Genomic DNA, 16192 nt, shown 5'->3' with positions numbered 1-16192 from the left:
CTTCAATTCCTAACACAGGAGATATGAACTTTGCTTGTGCACTGTAAAGTGCACCTCGGAGATCAGAGAACACATAACAAGTCTACTGGAGAAGCTTTCGGAAGCTGTATATCTTGCCTCTCTCCTCTGATTTTCTACATCCAAGCTCCTAGTCGCCAGTCTTACCCGGTAGACAATTTCTGGGGCGGAAGTGACGTCTATATCCACACGCCGGAAGTAAGCTTGCCGAGGGAGACGCAGGGGTTAGAAGCCGGTGGGCTACGCCGCTAGTGGGTCCTGAGCTAGGAGTCAGCTTCTGTTTGAGGCTTCGCAACCTTAGGAAGCGGTCGTTGCCATGACCGCCCAAGGAGGCTTGGTGGCCAACCGAGGCCGGCGGTTCAAATGGGCCATTGAACTGAGCGGGCCTGGAGGAGGCAGCAGGTGAGCGCCTGGATCAAGCTCGACTTTAGAGTCGTCACCAGCTTTAGAACTTTAGAACTTCCCCAGCCTCATCCTGAGGCGCATTCTCTGAAAAGGTTGGGTGGTAGACAGACGTCACCTGGGGAGGTAGCAGCTTCTCTATCGTGCAGGTTACTTTTCCCTAAGGATATTTATTTTAGTCTTCTTAATTGGCAAAGGGACTGACGAGCCTATCTGAGCACTTGGCCTAATCTGGGTAGTGCATCTGAGGCTCTTTATTATGATTGGTAGAAGAAGAACTGAAGGATATAAAGTTTGGGAAGTTGCAGCTTTAGTCTCTTGGTTTGGTTCTTCAGGGGCCGAAGTGACCGCGGCAGTAGCCAGGGAGACTCACTATACCCAGTCGGTTACTTGGACAAGCAAGTACCTGATACCAGCGTGCAGGAGACGGACCGGATCCTGGTGGAGAAGGTACAGAGGTATAGATGTTACCCTAGTCCTGGAGCCAGTCAGGACCTACCCGCTTCTCCCAAGTAGCATTACTGTAGACCCCATTTATAATGAATGGGAGCTACACCGCATGCAGTAAGTATTACAGTAAATTTACATAACAGCTCCAATAGTGCTTAACAGTTGGAAAAGTAAAAGACATTCATTAAGGCAAGGTATTAGGAAATAGTTGCAAAATAATCTGCTGGTGGCAAGGCTTTCCAGCTTAAGTCGTCGTTTTTTATGCTAGTTCCCTGACACCACACATCCATTCTGTCAAGATATTACCTTCAAAACAGATCCCAAATCCTATTACTATTTTGTTAAGGAATTGAATCCAGGGGCGCTTAACCAGTGAGCCACATCTCCAGCACCTCGCCCCCCACCCCCACCCCCGCCTTTTGATTTTTATTCTAATTTGTTATCTTCTCTTCATACATGTACTTAGGTTAATGATGTCCATCTCATTCCACCATCTTTTTTATCCTCTTGCCCCTCCCTTCCCTTTGCCCTATCTAGAGTTCCTCTAATCTTCCCTGCTCCCCTTCCCAATCCCACTATGAATCAGCCTCCTTATATTAGAGAACATTCAGCATTTGGTTTTTAGGGATTGGATAACTTCACTTAGCATTATATTCTCCAACTCCATCCATTTACCATGATTTTATTCTTTTTTATTGCTATTTTATTTTTCCTATTTCTCCATATCCAATGCCATGATTTTATTCTCTTTTATTACTGAGTAATATTCCATTGTGTATATATACCACATTTTCTTCATCCATTCATCTACTGAAGGTCATTAGGTTGGTTCCACAGTTTAGCTATTGTGAATTGTATATTGTGAATAAAAATTATGTGGCTGTATCCCTGTATGTTGTTTTTTTAAAAAAAATTTTTTTTGAGAACCTAGGCCAACCTAAGTTGCTGAGGCTGGCCTTGAATTTACCATCCTCCTGACTTAATCTTTCTAGTTACTATGATTAACAGGCTTTCACCACCAAGACAGGCCTATTACTTCTTGTCTTTATCATCCTGGTCCTAGCCACTATCTCTCATTCAGATTTTTTTTTTAAGATTTATTTTTTAAACCTTTATTTATTTATTTTTATGTGGTGCTGAGGATCAAACCCAGTGCCTCACACGCTAGGCAAGCACTGTACCACTGAGTCACAACCCCAGCCCTCTCATCCAGATTTTTGCAAGAGGCTAAAAAAAATCAAAGATATATGATAAAATATATATGTACATATAAATTCTTCCAAATTGTAGTTTATGTACAGTAAACTGCATTCAACTAAAGCATGGTTTATCAACCTCAGCATTGTTGACAAGTGGTGGTTAACACTTCTTGTTGTGGGGGGAACTGTACTGTGCACTGTAAGATGTTCAGTATCCCTGCTCTACCTATTAGATGGCAGTAGTGCCCTTCCTTCCCTAGTTGTGACAATTACACATTTCCAGCATTCTAAATGTCTCCCAGGAGACAAATTGCCCTCAGCTGGGAACCTCTAAAGGGTAATATTTGATGAGCTTTAATAGTGGTGTACCACCATGAAATCACCATCTTAAAAGAGAACATATTTTTCATCTCCAAAAAATCTCTTGTATTCCTTTTTGCAGTAGAATTCTAACTGGTCTTGTTACTTATACCTAGCCCTCTGTAGTTTATTCTCATCACAACAGTCAACATCATTTAAAAATATAAGTCAGATCATTCCTATTCTGAATCCTCCTATAGGTCCCCATTTTTTCAACATAAAAGCCCAGTCTTCATAATGTTCTACATAACTCTGCATTGGTCAAACCCCTGGAACATCTCTGACCTCATCTTCTACCCTTTATTGATTATTGATTTCACTTTAGTCATAATGGCTTCCCTGCTGCTCTCTAAAGACAGCAAGACAAGTGCCCATGTCAGGTTTTTTGTATTTGCTCTTCCCTATTTTTGGATGCTCTTCTTCCAGATCTTCTTGCCTATCACCTTTACATCTCTCAAATGTTTTGGTCTTAGTGAAGCCTACCCTTATGGTACTCCCTATCTTGTTTTCCTATTTCTCCATATCATTAACATATGCTATGAATATATCATATAATAGTTATTTTTTTTTTATTGCCCATTGGCCTTATCACTCTTGTAAGCTCCATGAGAACGGGCTTTTGTTGGATATATCCTAAGTGCCTAGAGTAGTACATAGCACTTTCTTTCCTTTTCTTACTTGTTTCTTGGCCTTAATGTTGCTCTGCATTACACAGTCTTTGTTCATGCATTCATGAAATGCATGTGATCTTCACAACATGAAAATGACAGAGCTATTATCAATCTTTTCTCAATATGCATTATTTATTTATTTTTGCACAGTATTGGGGATCAAACCAAGGGCCTTGTGCATGCTAAGCAAACATTACCACCAAGTCACATCCCTAGCCCATTATCCTGTAATTTTTCATCTTGGTACATTAAAGTGTATGAATACATGATAGGAATTTTTTTTTTTTCTCTCTAACTTTAGCCAAGGGCAGCCGTGCATGCATGTAATCCCAGCAACTTGGGAGGTTGGGGCAGGAGCTTCAGTTTTGAGGCTAGCAATTTAATGAGACCCTTTCTCAAAATAATAAAAAGGTCTGGGGATGGCCATCAGTGGTAAAGTGTCCCTGGGTTCAGTCCCCCAGTACCAAAAAAAGTCTTGTTTTTTTCCTAAGTTTCTTTGTTGTTCTTTTTTGGTACCAGGGATTGAACCTGCTTAATCACTGCGCCACATCCCTAGCCTCCCCTCCCCTTTTTTAAATTTTGAGACAGGGTGTCAGTAGGTTGCTTAGAGCCTAAGTTGCTGAGGCTGGCTTTGAAACTGTGATCATCTTGATTCAGCCTCCCAAGTCACTGGGATTATAGGTGTATGCTACCATGCCCAGCTAGCTAGTTTGTTCTTTTTCTAGCTTTTTTTTTTTTTTGTACTGGGGATTGAACCCAGGGTGCTTTTCCACTGAGGTACATTCCCAGCCCTTTTTGAGACAGAGCCTCACTAAGTCTTCTGATATGTACTTAAGATTATAAATATATTACAGCTCTAACTGTATACAAGTTTTAATGCAGCATTTTTGTTTCCAATTAACATTTCTATTTTCCATTTTGATAGCATTCATGGATTAGTATACATTTGTTAATTTCTAAATATAAGGGATTTTCTAGTTACCTTTTGATTTCTAGCTTAGTTGCATTATAGTAAAGAACACTGTATATTTTGAGTTCTATGACATTGAGATTTTCGTACATGGCTCAGCAAGTGGCCAGTTTTTCTAACTATCTGATGTTTGAAAAGAATATGAATTCCGTAATTGTTGGGTACAGTGTTATATATGTGAAAGTTCGTTTATGTCATTCAAATCGTCTGTGCCTTGCCTGTTATCAAAACAATTTTTTCATAATACCTTTGTTTTATTTATTTTTATGTGGTGCTAAGGATCAAACCCAATATCTCACACAGGCTAGGCAAGTGTTCTACCACTGAGCTATAACCCCAGCCCCTGCCTGTTCTGTTGTTAAGGTGTGCTAATCTCCCAGCATGTGGAGTTTTCTATTTCTTTAGTTGTAAAAGGGACAGTGATATATGCAGAAGTTCAAGGACAAAAGCAGGAAAATCTTTTCTTTAGCCAAAATCACAAGAAAAAGATGACTGGAAATCTTATGGGGAAAACTAACAGATGGTGAGGCTTCTTATACCTTTAATGGAAAGGAGCTTCCTGTGGCAACATAGAGAAAGGAAGAGGTGGTGGAATTGAGTCAGCTTAGTCAGAAGCAGGGAACTGGGAATTCTGTTCATTTGACTTTAGCATCACTGATGCAGTAAATGTGGGATTGAGGGTAATGATGAAAGGTTATAACTGTGCTTGTTTTAGCGCTGCTGGGACATCGCCTTGGGTCCCCTCAAGCAGATTCCTATGAACCTCTTCATCATGTACATGGCAGGAAATACTATCTCCATCTTCCCTACTATGATGGTGTGTATGATGGCCTGGAGACCCATTCAAGCACTTATGGCCATTTCAGCCAGTAAGTATTTTTGAAATAATAAACCCTTCCCTATGTTTTAAGAATTTAAAGTCTTGGGCATAATTTTTTTTTTTTTTTTAACCAAAAGGTATGCAGGGTGGTGATGGTAGTAGTGGTGAAATGGAGGGGAAAACAATGCTGCTCACAATATTCTGTTCACCTTTAGTGATCCTATTTGCTATCTTATTTTGGGCTTATCTATATTAATATATATGATTGATTTGATTCATATTGAAAAAGGAAGGTTGTTTTGATTTTGACAGCTTCTGTTACCCCCAACAGCTTTCAAGATGCTAGAGAGTTCAAGCCAGAAGTTTCTTCAGGGTTTGGTCTATCTCATTGGGAATCTAATGGGTTTGGCATTGGCTGTTTACAAGTGTCAGTCTATGGGACTACTGCCTACACATGCATCAGACTGGTTAGCCTTCATTGAGCCCCCTGAGGTAAGGTAAAAGAAAAGTCAAATTTGAGGCATTTGTACAGTGAATAGCTGACTCATTTGATGGTAGAGAATTAAGAGTTGGTATTAGAATTCATTTCTTAGGTAATAAAAGCTATTAGGTGTTTGGAAGATTTTTTTTTAATGATAAGATATAATAGAACTTGTGATTAAAATACTGATTCAGAAAGTTATTTCAACACTTATTCACCACTCACCTATTCACTGTTTCTTCTTCCAGAGAATGGAGTTCAGTGGTGGAGGATTACTTTTGTGAACCTGAGAAGGAAGCACCAGGTGCCTATATATTTGGCCTCATTTACATCCTTCTTTAAGCCCACTGGCTCCCTAAGTATACTTTTTTTTTTTTTTTTTTTTTTTAAGTATACTCACTCATATTGAAAAGAACCAAAAAGCTCTCTTCTCCATGGTCAGGAGACAAATCATAGAAGGACAATGTGTATATTATTACAAACACTATACCACAACCCCTGACTGAAAATAATGTAGAAAACTTTATTTATGTTTGCAGTACAGAGCAAAACAAACAAAACCAGAACTCTATGTAAACAAAAGAGTGGTTGCTGCTAAATCAAAAGCCATAGCAGCATCTCCTTTTAATAAATTAAATGGTTGAAAACAATACTTAAAAGTTTCACAAATTTCCTTTAATAAATCTATTTTCCTTAATAGTTCACTTCTATTTAACACAAGTTGGGACATAAAAATTCTGTTGGAGACACTCATGGATGGAACTAATGCTGGATTCAAATTATACATGATGAAAAGAAAAATAAACCAGAAAAAAGAACACATAAATATGCTTACAGTGTAATTGTTATTTTAATACACACAATAAAGAATTTTTAACATGTTTAGGGGGAATGAGGATTGGTGGGATCCCTGGGGCCACAAAGATCAGAGGCAATGGAAGATAAAGAGCAGTGATCTTTCTCCTGCCACAAGGAACCTATCAAACAGACACTGCAGTTCAAACTTCAGCTTTTAAGATAGCTATGGAAGGCAGAGAGCCAGCAGTAGGAGAAATTATATATTATCCTGCCCTGGTAAAGTCATAGGTAAGACTTAAAAGCTGGATCTTGCCCAAAAAGCAGGTCGTCTTTGTCTTCCCTCTTGAAACAAAAGCCCCTTCCCCTAAGGTGCATTCTCTCATCAAGTTTTCGGTATTGCTTTATTTGCAGTGATTAAACCAGACAAGACATTTTGTAGACAGACAACATAAGCAACACATAGACGTGAAATGCTCTAGACAGATGAATATAAATCTGGCCTAATAACCATTTTTCCATGTAACAGTGATTTCGTATTTTAGGGATTAAGGTAGTGGCATTGTTAATAAGTCACTAATTCCCTCCTCCCTTTAAAAGATTCTTACAGAGTTCCAACCACAAATAGCACTTCTAAAATTACCTTATTTTCTGCCCATATTTATTCTGTATAGGAAAAATGTGTATATCACTTTGGCCAGAAGTATGTGTAAATTTTGGGAAATTCCTGGGCAGGATGACCTTTACAGTATTGGAGTCTTGAAGATCTTAGGTCCTAGGGGACCTGACCCATTACTACTATATTCAACTAAGCGGTGGAGTGTTGCAATGGGAGTTGTAAACAAAATTTCTATTCCCCGCAGGAAGGAGCAGAAAAAAAAGACATAAGATACTGTCTGCTTTGCTACCCACAAATGGGCCTGAAGTTTGAAAGAAGAGCAAAAGGAACAAATCAAAATGACTTAATTTCTTAAGTCATACTGAACGATTTTCTTCTTTGTCCCTGTGTGTCAAAAGAATTATTTGTGACTGAGAGCTTATTCCAAATCTTACTGGGTAATCAAAAAAGAGTGGCACTATTTATCATTAATAAAGTGAAATTAAAAGCAGCTGTGAATACAGGCAAGAAGACAGTTTCTTAAATACCCATCTTGTACAAGAAATGAAAATTTCACATATTTGAAATTACTGCTTAGCCACACACAGTTTCCCTATGCTGGTAAGCCAGGTGTTTTGTGATCAGTAAATTAGTAAATAAAAAGATGAGTTTGTAAAAGTATTTCCTTGGCACATTTAGAACTTTCTGGAAAAAAAAAAAAAGAAGACTGGTGGCTTGGATAATACTTCAGAGCCAAACTTCTTCAGTCAGAATGAAGAATAAAAGGAAAAGGGGGGAAATGCTCATATTTGGGCCATTTAGTTGAGTGCTTCAAGTCTTAACTATAACCTTAGGGATGAGGCCATAGATTACTTAGTGAAAACAAATTTTCTTGAATCAGGCCATTGTCAATTTGTATGCATTTTTAAGTAGGTAAGGAGAGTAGCAGCTTGATAACTTTGGCACTATGGAAACGGTATGGCTCTAGAACTTTTAGTTCCATTGCTGAATTCCCCCTTTTAAAGACAGTCAGAGCTTTCAGAGAATGATATTAGTCAGTCTTCCTAGTATTTGTTCCTTAAGGGTTCTTGATCCAAGCCTAGTAACTTGAGGCATAAAAAGAAGGAAAGGAGAACCTAGTGGCCAATGTGCATCATGACCTGTTTCTACATCACAGCTTGTATGTTTTGCCCTTGTCGCATAGATAACCAGAGACTACTTGGGTAAATTTTAATAGCTACTCCTTGGAATTTCCTTAGTTTAGCCATTTAAAGAACCTGTAAGAGACCAATCCTTACCTTAAATTTTTCTTTCTTTCTTTCTTTTTTTTTTTTTTGTGTGTGGGGGGGTAACAGTGCCTGTGTTACAACCACAGAATTTGTTTTGAGCTAAGAGAAACAAACAGCTGAAATATACACAGACACAGTGTAGATACTTAAACCTGACATTCTGGGGCAATCTTGTTTTTGAGGGAGAAGGAGAGGCTGCTGCCATGTTTCGTGTTTTGTAGATATGTACCCTAACAGAGTCCTAGAGAACAGAAGGTACACTAAAGAAATAATTAGCTACAAAAGGTTTACATCTTGGCTTGCCACTGGTTATTTTCACAAGGATAATAGGCCCCCATACACCTAGCCACAAATTCTTTAGTAAGGTGAGGCCGTCTCTGGCAGTTACCCCTGTGGTGTTATCATTGAACCATGACTTCTGAGACTCATCTTTAATGTTAGCTATGTACTTGCTTTTTGTCTTCAGTTGAATTTCTAGCATTCCTTTTATCATGCTGCTGTCTTCAACAGTGCTAAAAGGTTCCCATTTATTGGCTTTGTTAATCCTAACTTGCCTTCTGTTGGTACTGAATGGTTTTGGGACTTGATCATTCTTCTGATGTTGAAGGAGTATCTGCTGCTTCTGTCATTATAAGGGAGCCAAGAACAGATCTATAAGTATTCTTGAACAAGTACTGGAGGCTCAGCTCATCAAAAGTTCAGTGTTACGTGTACAGAACACAGGACTCTAGTTGAGTGAGTGTGGTAATAAAGAACCATCACTTTTCCATGGAGGATGGAAGCCTTTTAGAAAATGAGAGACCAAGCAGAGTCATTCAGGAGCAGACTATGAGTAAATGGTGATCACTTCACTGCCACCACCCCGGACAAGGAGGACTCGTTCTAGTCCCTCGGTGAGTACTTCTAGAAACTCCATGTCTTCAGAATTTGTCAAGGAGACAAACAAGCAGAAAAGTTCACTTTACAACCTGGCATCTCTTATCTGGTATTATCTGATAACAGCATGCTTCTTAATTATATAGTCAGACTTGGAGAAGTCTGAACATTTGTTTTTCTTTTTTTGGTACCAGGGGTTGAACTCAGGGGCACTTGACCACTGAGCCACATCCCAGCCCTATTTTATATTTTATTTAGAGACAAGAGTCTCACCGAGTTGCTTAGCACCTCTCTTTTGCTGAGGCTGGCTTTGAACTTGCAATCCTTCTGCCTCAGCCTCCGGAGCTGCTGAGATTACAGGTGTGTGCCACTGTGCTCAGCTAAGTCTGAACTTTTTTTAAAAAATTTTTTTAAATTTATTTTTTAGGTGTAAATGGACACAACACAATGCCTTTATTTTTATGTGGTGCTGAGGATAGAACCCAGGTCCCGCCCATGTAGGCGAGTGCTCTACCGCTGAGCCACAAATCCCAGCCCCAAGTCTGAATTTTTGATTCATTAACCCTGTGAAGTAATCCAGGGATATAATATTTTTGCATATATAAGATTCTTCTATTTATTAGATATTTTCTAATGTTATTAAGAAATGAGGGAGTCCATCCATAGTCATGTTATTCTAAATGATAAAAATACAAAAAAAAAAAAAAACCAAACAAACCCAACCACCCCACAACAATCCAGAGAGCACCCAATAATTTCTAAGTGAAGCCATTCAAGTCAGATTTTCCTGCCAGTTCTTTTTTCAATTTTTTTTTACTTGTAGTTGAACACAATACCTCTATTTCGTTTATTTATTTTTATGTGGTGCTGAGGATCGAACCTGTGTGAGGTGAGCGCTCTACTGCTGAGCCACAACCCCAGCGCCCCGCCTCTTTTTTTTTTTTTTTTTCCATTTTTAAACCTCTTTTCTGTAATGGCAGGAATGGGCTAGTCTGTGTTGTTGCAATGCTGAAAGTTTCCAATTAAAACAATTCTGGGATGAAAGTATTAGGGAAAATCCCTTTTTTCTTTCTTAACTTTGAGTCTCCATTCTCAGCTGCTTCTCTGCTAACTCCATCCAAAAGAAAAAGGCTTTGCAAAACGGATAGAAAAAAGAATGTGGATATTCTGTCTCTAGGATGGTCATTTAATATAAGACATCAACTAAAAAGTCTTTAGGGTTCAGAGAGAATATATTGCACCCCCAACTTCCCAAAAGGAGATTAATCAGTCTTACCACTTTGTAAGAATCCTTGCCTAAGACTTTAAAAGTCTTAGTTCCTCAAAGAGGGAAAGTGGGGCATAGACAATAACTTTTATGGTTTCCTAGATGTCTCATCTAAGAAATGAGCTAATAAGATTTTCCCAACTGGTGGTTCCACTTTCAAAAAGGATACAGTTTTCATCACCCTCAGGGTTTCGGGGTGGCCCTGGCATATTCAACAAAACCAGCTTTGCTTCATGGGACTTGTTAACTATAACCTCATTGAGCTTCACTGCTGTATGCATTCGTCTTACATTGGACTGGTCCCTGGGTGGGGAAGAAACGGACAATTAAAGCAAAAAGAAAATAGTTACAATTGAATTTTAAAAACTTGAGGTCCAAAGCTTTTTTAACTTAACTATGGATAATGTGATAAGTAAAATAATTTCCTTATGATAGTAAATCCCGAATTTTCTCATTTAATAAGCTAACAGTATGGAGATGAACTATGTGAAGAGAAAGAAGATGGTATTGTGTACACTTGGGAGCTAATATGCATAGACAAACAATAGAGAAATGACTGGATGTGGGTGAAATGAACAGAATTCATCCTATGTGTTCAGTCAGTCACATCTGTGTCACTGACTAGGATACTGTTTTACATGATAAGCTTCTGAGAGAAAACTTACGGACGCATGTTAAGTAGGTCTTGGAATCCTTCCATTGACTTGGCTTTTTGTCCCCGGGATGCCATGTACTTGTCTTTTGTCCAAGTCATGTGCACCTTCTCCTGATAGGTTTCTGTCTCTTCATCCTCATCAGAGCCAATGCTGGTCAATCGTAGCATTGAATTCCGGTCTTTCACCAACTGTGCCTGGGAAGGTCCAACAAAGTTATTCTACCTAATATTCTCTCATGCTTCAACTATTTAAAAAAAAAAATGGGATTTTATTGGGATAACTAATACAGTGAGAAGAAAAGAATTTGTCATTCTGTGAAAACAATACAGTATCATCCCTTTCACTGAGACTTCACAGAGCCAGGATTAGATCAATGCAACAAAGTCTCACCTCCCTGTCCCGTTCTGTTTTGGATAGCCTCATGTGCCGGAGCATCTGGGACCGTTGCTCCATCATCAGCGTGCGCTCATAAGTATAAGCTGATATATCACTGTCATGCTGCCACAGACATCACACAAAGTGGGCAAAATGCACAAAGGAGAAAGAAGGATAGACCACACATTTTTACTTCCATTCAGTATCTTAAATCAGAAAATATATCACAATATCAACCTTTCACCTCTATTCTGTCTAGTCTCTGATCTACAAAGACACATTAGTTTGGGGTTATAAATCAAATCCAGAGGCTTTGAATATTTTCTGTAATCTATCTATTACATGTGTTTCCTTGAAACACAAAACACAAACTTTAGTCTGTATTTTTCACACATAAGTCTCATTGTGTGTGAATTTAAGAATGAATTAAAAATTAAAAATAATTAGAAAAGAATCTGGCAGAAATATAAGAGCTATATAATAAATGGAAAGCAAAACCAAAAAGTATTACCAAACATAAATTATGTATTCTACTTATTTAGGTCAACAAATTAGAATTTTATTGGAAGTAGGGGATTAATTAACATTTATAGCTGAATAATTTCCCAAACCAAAAAAGGTTCTAGGAAGATAGGGTTGGGGTTGGGGGAGTAGTGGTCACCTCTATCTCAAACTCCACTTTCTTACCATCTCCACCACTTCCACCTCTGCTTCAATGCGCAGATGATACAGGAAGGTGGCCAGGTCTTTTTTCATCTGGATACTGTTATCTTCTAGTTGAGCTACTGTGAAGATCCGTATGCTGCATTTTCGCCACACCTGACAGAATGCCATATGTACATGGAAAACAGATGCAAGGCAGAATTAAAGTTATTTTCTAAAACATGAGGCACTCTGACTTAAAACAACCCTGCTATAGGCATGAGGATATTTGTTCCTTGCTTGGTAAGTTATTGTATTAGGGCAAAAGATTAACTAAGAAACACATTAAATATAGTTTTAAGGAGTTCTTGATTCCATAATAAGAAAAAACTGACAAAGAAAGAAAAGATGTCTCTTGTGATATTGTGAAATATACACTATCTGTGTATATGTCACTATTTCTTAGCATATGACTCCTAAAATCCTTTGCATCTTCATGGTGCTAAGTATGTTTTTGTATGCCAGTGAGTTGGTCCATAGCTAGGAGCCTCTGCATAGCTTCAGAAGCAGGGTAGGTCACCAGAAAGACTGAGGCAGATTAGTGGGTTAGAACTTTCAGCCCCAATCCACAACTACTTAGGAGGACAAAGGGATAGAAGGTTAAATCGGTCACCAATAGCCAATGATTTGATGAACAATTCCTATGTAATAAAGCCTCTATGAAATCCCTAAAGAACTGGGTTCAGGGAACTTCTAGATAGCTGAACATGATGGCTTCAGAAAGGGCATGAAAACTCATGCCTCTCCCCATATGCCTTGTGCATCTCTTCATCTGCATCCTTTGATTATAATATTCTTTATAAAAATCCAGGAAATGGAATAAAGTGTTTCTCAGTTCTGCAAGCCACTCTAGAACAAGGAGGGGGTCATAGGAACCCTCATTTATAGCAGGTCAGTCACAAGCATTAGGTAAATCAAACCTGGGGCCTGTAATTAGAAGAAATGGGAGGGTCATTTTGTGGGACTGAGCCCTCAATATGTGGGATATGATGCCACCTCTGATTGATAAACAGTGTCAAAGCTGATTAGAGGACAATCAGCTATGATGGGTGCACTGAAGAAATGATTTCTTGTTTGATGTTTGAGGAAAATAACATATCAATGTATCCTCACTTGTGATACATTAAGAGGATGCTTTATTTAGACAGTACATTAATGATACAAGACTAATTTAATTTAAATCTACCTAGTCTTACCAAAGAATGAGTACATCTCTCTCTCTCTCTCTCTCACACACACACACACACACACATCCACCCACCCACCCCTTATACTTCCTTTAGAAACTTTTCTTTTTAATATGTGTTCACACATTACTGTTTTTTCCAAAGGGAAACTTTATTTTCTGACTTACATTTGAAGTTAGATTGTTATCAATTATTTTACAAAAACTATTTCTTGTAAAGTTTGAAACTGGGTTATGGAAAACTCAAGAATAATGCCTGACTTTTTGATTTTAAGCCACAACACTACATAATCAAGAAAGAATTTGTATAGTCAAACAAGACAGAAGGGAGAAAGACTTAAAGTTGCCTAAAATACCTTGTGCTGTTTCAGTAGGAATGGTAAAAGCATGAGCATCCCCCCATCATGCACAATCCACCACACATCAATGTTGCCCTCAGAAAACTGTTCCACATTGCTGGGAAAGAAGGAGATGTTTTTAGCTACCAACAGGGCAAGATGGGCGGCAGTTGTCACTCGAACTGTTCCTAGGGAGAAAAAAAGAGAAAATCAGGATAAGCAGAGAAGAATCCTTAGGTTTGCTTTACTTCCCACTGGGTCAGGAAAATAAGGATTACATTTCTTTTTTTAAAAATTTTTTTTAAAGAGAGAGAAAGAGAGAGAGAATTTTTAGTTTTCAGCAGACACAACTTCTTTGTTTGTATGTGGTGCTGAGGATCGAACCCAGGCTGCAAGCATGCCAAGCAAGCATGCCACCGCTTGAGCCACATCCCCAGCCCAAGGATTACATTTCTTTGAGTAAAAGATGCCCAAATACATAGTATAGTATAGATTATACCCCATTAAGTAACTAAACTCACTGAGAGAAATCTGAATACCTAGCTGATTTGGATTGAGGATCATGGTTTACTAGATATACTCTTATTACCACACTTTCAAGGAGGCATAAGTGAAGTTGGGAGATTTTGATGCTGAAGGACTATCCTCCAATCCATGTGAGGATATAAGTACGCAAAATCATAAGTGAAAACATGGCAATTTTGGAGATAATTCCTAGCCCAATACTTGATAGAACTAAACAACTCATGAATATAAATGTAAAGCTGGAGAGGATAGGTAAAATCAGGTCATTAACACTAGTAGTTTTTTAGGTGGCCTCATAAGACCATGCTTCAGCAATGGCATAATGCTTACTTTAGAAGGTTAGGGGCTAAGGTTGGTGTAAAAGGGATTCAACTCTATTCCCAATTTGGGCCTTTAGGTTAATATGGAAAATGTTTTGTACCAATAAAAGTCTTCCAAGCACGAGCATCTTCACTTTGCCGCCAACCATTGGGCCACCCCATCACCACTGTGTTGTGCTTCATGCCCCCAAGGCCACATGATTGGATGAGGTGGGAAATGCCTTCTCTCAGCTTGGCAGCCACCACCAGCTGGCAGAATCCTTTTACCTTCTCTGCCTCCATTAGGTGCTTAATGGTCTGAAAGAAACACAAAACCTCAATAATGAATTGCTTTTCCCTAGACCATTAAAATCATTATTCCTTCTCTATATGATACTCCCCATCTCTTTTTAAACGTTTAAAGTCCAAAAAATTAAAATTATTCCACTGAAATATCATCCTTTGTCCTTTTCACCTTTCAGTGCTGGTAGTCTACTGGGAGTTTCACTGCTTTTTTCTCTATTCTGCTTTTCTTCCTTTATAACATATCAAAAACTTTAGAATAGGGAGCACCACAAAGCAAATATTCAACAAAGCAAATACTCAAACTACTTTCTTAATGACCAAGAGAGTTCACTAGTGTGAACATGATCTCTTTCCTTCCTCAGTTATAGTAATGCACTGACTTCACTTTCAGAAATTCAATCTGATGATTCAGTATCTCTTCAGGATTTTCCTAGGTAAGTTTTCCTTGTTGCTTCTCCCATTCTGTATCCTTTTTAACATTTCAATGGTGATTATTACTGATATTTTTATTTCATTTAACCCTCTTTGTGGAAAAGGGAAAGGAATAATGGTGTAGAAGATAGATCTAATTTTTCAAAGCAAAGATTAAGTCAGTGGTATAGGAGGATAAGAACTGTGACTTGCAATCTTATGTTCTTTTTATGAATTTTGACCATCATTTTAATGTTTCTTAGTATTTCTGGTTTTTAGGGTTTCAAAGCATTATGAAATGAAATCCAGAAAAAATTCTGAAATACAGTTGAAAAATTTCCAACAACAGGATTAGTTCTGTCATTTACAATAAATATTAGAGCTGGGGATGTAGCTCAAGTGGTAAAGTGCTTGCCTAGCATGTGTGAAGCCTTGGGTTCAATCCCCAGGACTGGAAGGGAAAAAAAAAAAGGAAAAGGCTGGAAAATATAAATATTAGAAAACTACTTCCTTCTTCAGGTAGAACTCAGATATTCAGTAAACAGAAATGATAAAGGAATCTTGCTTATGATATCACATAAGTTGGTAAAGTGGAAGAAGAGTTGTTCCTTTCTCCTCGTCATAAGATTTAGGAACTGTTCCTACAGTTCAAATGATAGATTTAATTATTTAGGGGGGCTGGTGCTGTGGCTCAGTGGTAGAGCGCTCACCTAGCATGTGTGAGGCACTGGGTTCGATCCTCAGCACCACATAAAAAATAAAAATAATAATAAAATAAAGATACTGTGCCCACCTATAACTAAAAAATAAGTATTAAAAAAGAAAGGTTAAAAATGAAATTATTGGATTATAAGAGGTTTAACCTAATCAGTGCATTAATCCTATGATGGGGATTATCTTGGTAATAACTATAGGCAGGGTGTAGCTGCAGAAGGTGGGTACCTGGGGGTGTACCTTTGGGGTTTATATTTTGTCCTTGCTGAGCAGATTTCTCCCTTACTTCCTGATGCCATGTCCTGAGCTGCTTTCCTCCACCACACTCTTTTGTCATGGTGTTCTGCCTCACCTCAGGCCCTAAGAAATGAAGTCTGCTGTCTGTAGACAGAGACCTCTGAAACTGTGAACCCCCCAAAACTTTTTTTTCTTAAAATTGTTCTTGTCATGTCTTTTGGCACAGCAGCAAAAAAGCTGACTAAAA

The 16192-nt window shown here is 38.4% G+C and overlaps 2 protein-coding genes across 7 annotated transcripts in view; one reads left to right on the top strand and one right to left on the bottom strand.

Annotated features, from left to right (window-relative positions):
• The first annotated feature begins 217 nt into the window (after positions 1 to 217).
• Positions 218 to 7445, top strand: Emc4 (ER membrane protein complex subunit 4). 2 transcript variants are annotated; one of them, XM_076850516.2, is made up of 6 exons: positions 218 to 420; positions 756 to 870; positions 4786 to 4939; positions 5222 to 5382; positions 5620 to 5675; positions 7030 to 7445. In XM_076850516.2, exons 1-5 carry the CDS (start codon positions 335 to 337, stop codon positions 5653 to 5655), a joined length of 552 nt encoding a protein of 183 aa, XP_076706631.1. In that variant the 5' UTR covers positions 218 to 334; the 3' UTR covers positions 5656 to 5675; positions 7030 to 7445. The 2 variants fall into 2 exon arrangements, with proteins under 2 accessions (XP_076706631.1, XP_076706630.1); XM_076850515.2 differs by lacking the exon at positions 7030 to 7445 and having other exon boundaries at positions 5620 to 6197.
• Positions 5871 to 16192, bottom strand: part of Slc12a6 (solute carrier family 12 member 6) — a 94636-nt gene continuing 84314 nt past the window's right edge. For all 5 annotated transcript variants that reach the window (XM_076850512.2, XM_076850514.2, XM_076850513.2 and 2 more), the window contains 7 exons: positions 14400 to 14595; positions 13472 to 13641; positions 11915 to 12046; positions 11243 to 11350; positions 10862 to 11046; positions 10366 to 10499; positions 5871 to 8971 (listed from right to left, as the gene is read on the bottom strand). In XM_076850512.2, coding sequence (XP_076706627.2) covers positions 8880 to 8971; positions 10366 to 10499; positions 10862 to 11046; positions 11243 to 11350; positions 11915 to 12046; positions 13472 to 13641; positions 14400 to 14595 — 1017 coding nt within the window. In that variant the 3' untranslated portion in view covers positions 5871 to 8879. The remainder of the gene's footprint in view (positions 8972 to 10365; positions 10500 to 10861; positions 11047 to 11242; positions 11351 to 11914; positions 12047 to 13471; positions 13642 to 14399; positions 14596 to 16192) is intronic.

Source organism: Callospermophilus lateralis, chromosome 3 (genome assembly GCF_048772815.1).
Source record: "Callospermophilus lateralis isolate mCalLat2 chromosome 3, mCalLat2.hap1, whole genome shotgun sequence".
NCBI classification, from domain to species: Eukaryota; Metazoa; Chordata; class Mammalia; order Rodentia; family Sciuridae; genus Callospermophilus; species Callospermophilus lateralis.
The sequence above is the reverse complement of the archived record's forward strand: the minus strand, read 5'-3'. Positions and strand labels throughout refer to the sequence as shown.

Bases quoted from the DNA above. Each gene is read 5' to 3' on its own strand.
- Emc4 (XM_076850516.2), top strand. From the start codon at position 335: ATGACCGCCCAAGGAGGCTTGGTGGCCAACCGAGGCCGGCGGTTCAAA. The intron at 421-755 runs GTGAGCGCCTGG...TTGGTTCTTCAG, and splicing joins GGGCCTGGAGGAGGCAGCAG to GGGCCGAAGTGACCGCGGCA. The intron at 5,383-5,619 runs GTAAGGTAAAAG...TTCTTCTTCCAG, and splicing joins CCTTCATTGAGCCCCCTGAG to AGAATGGAGTTCAGTGGTGG.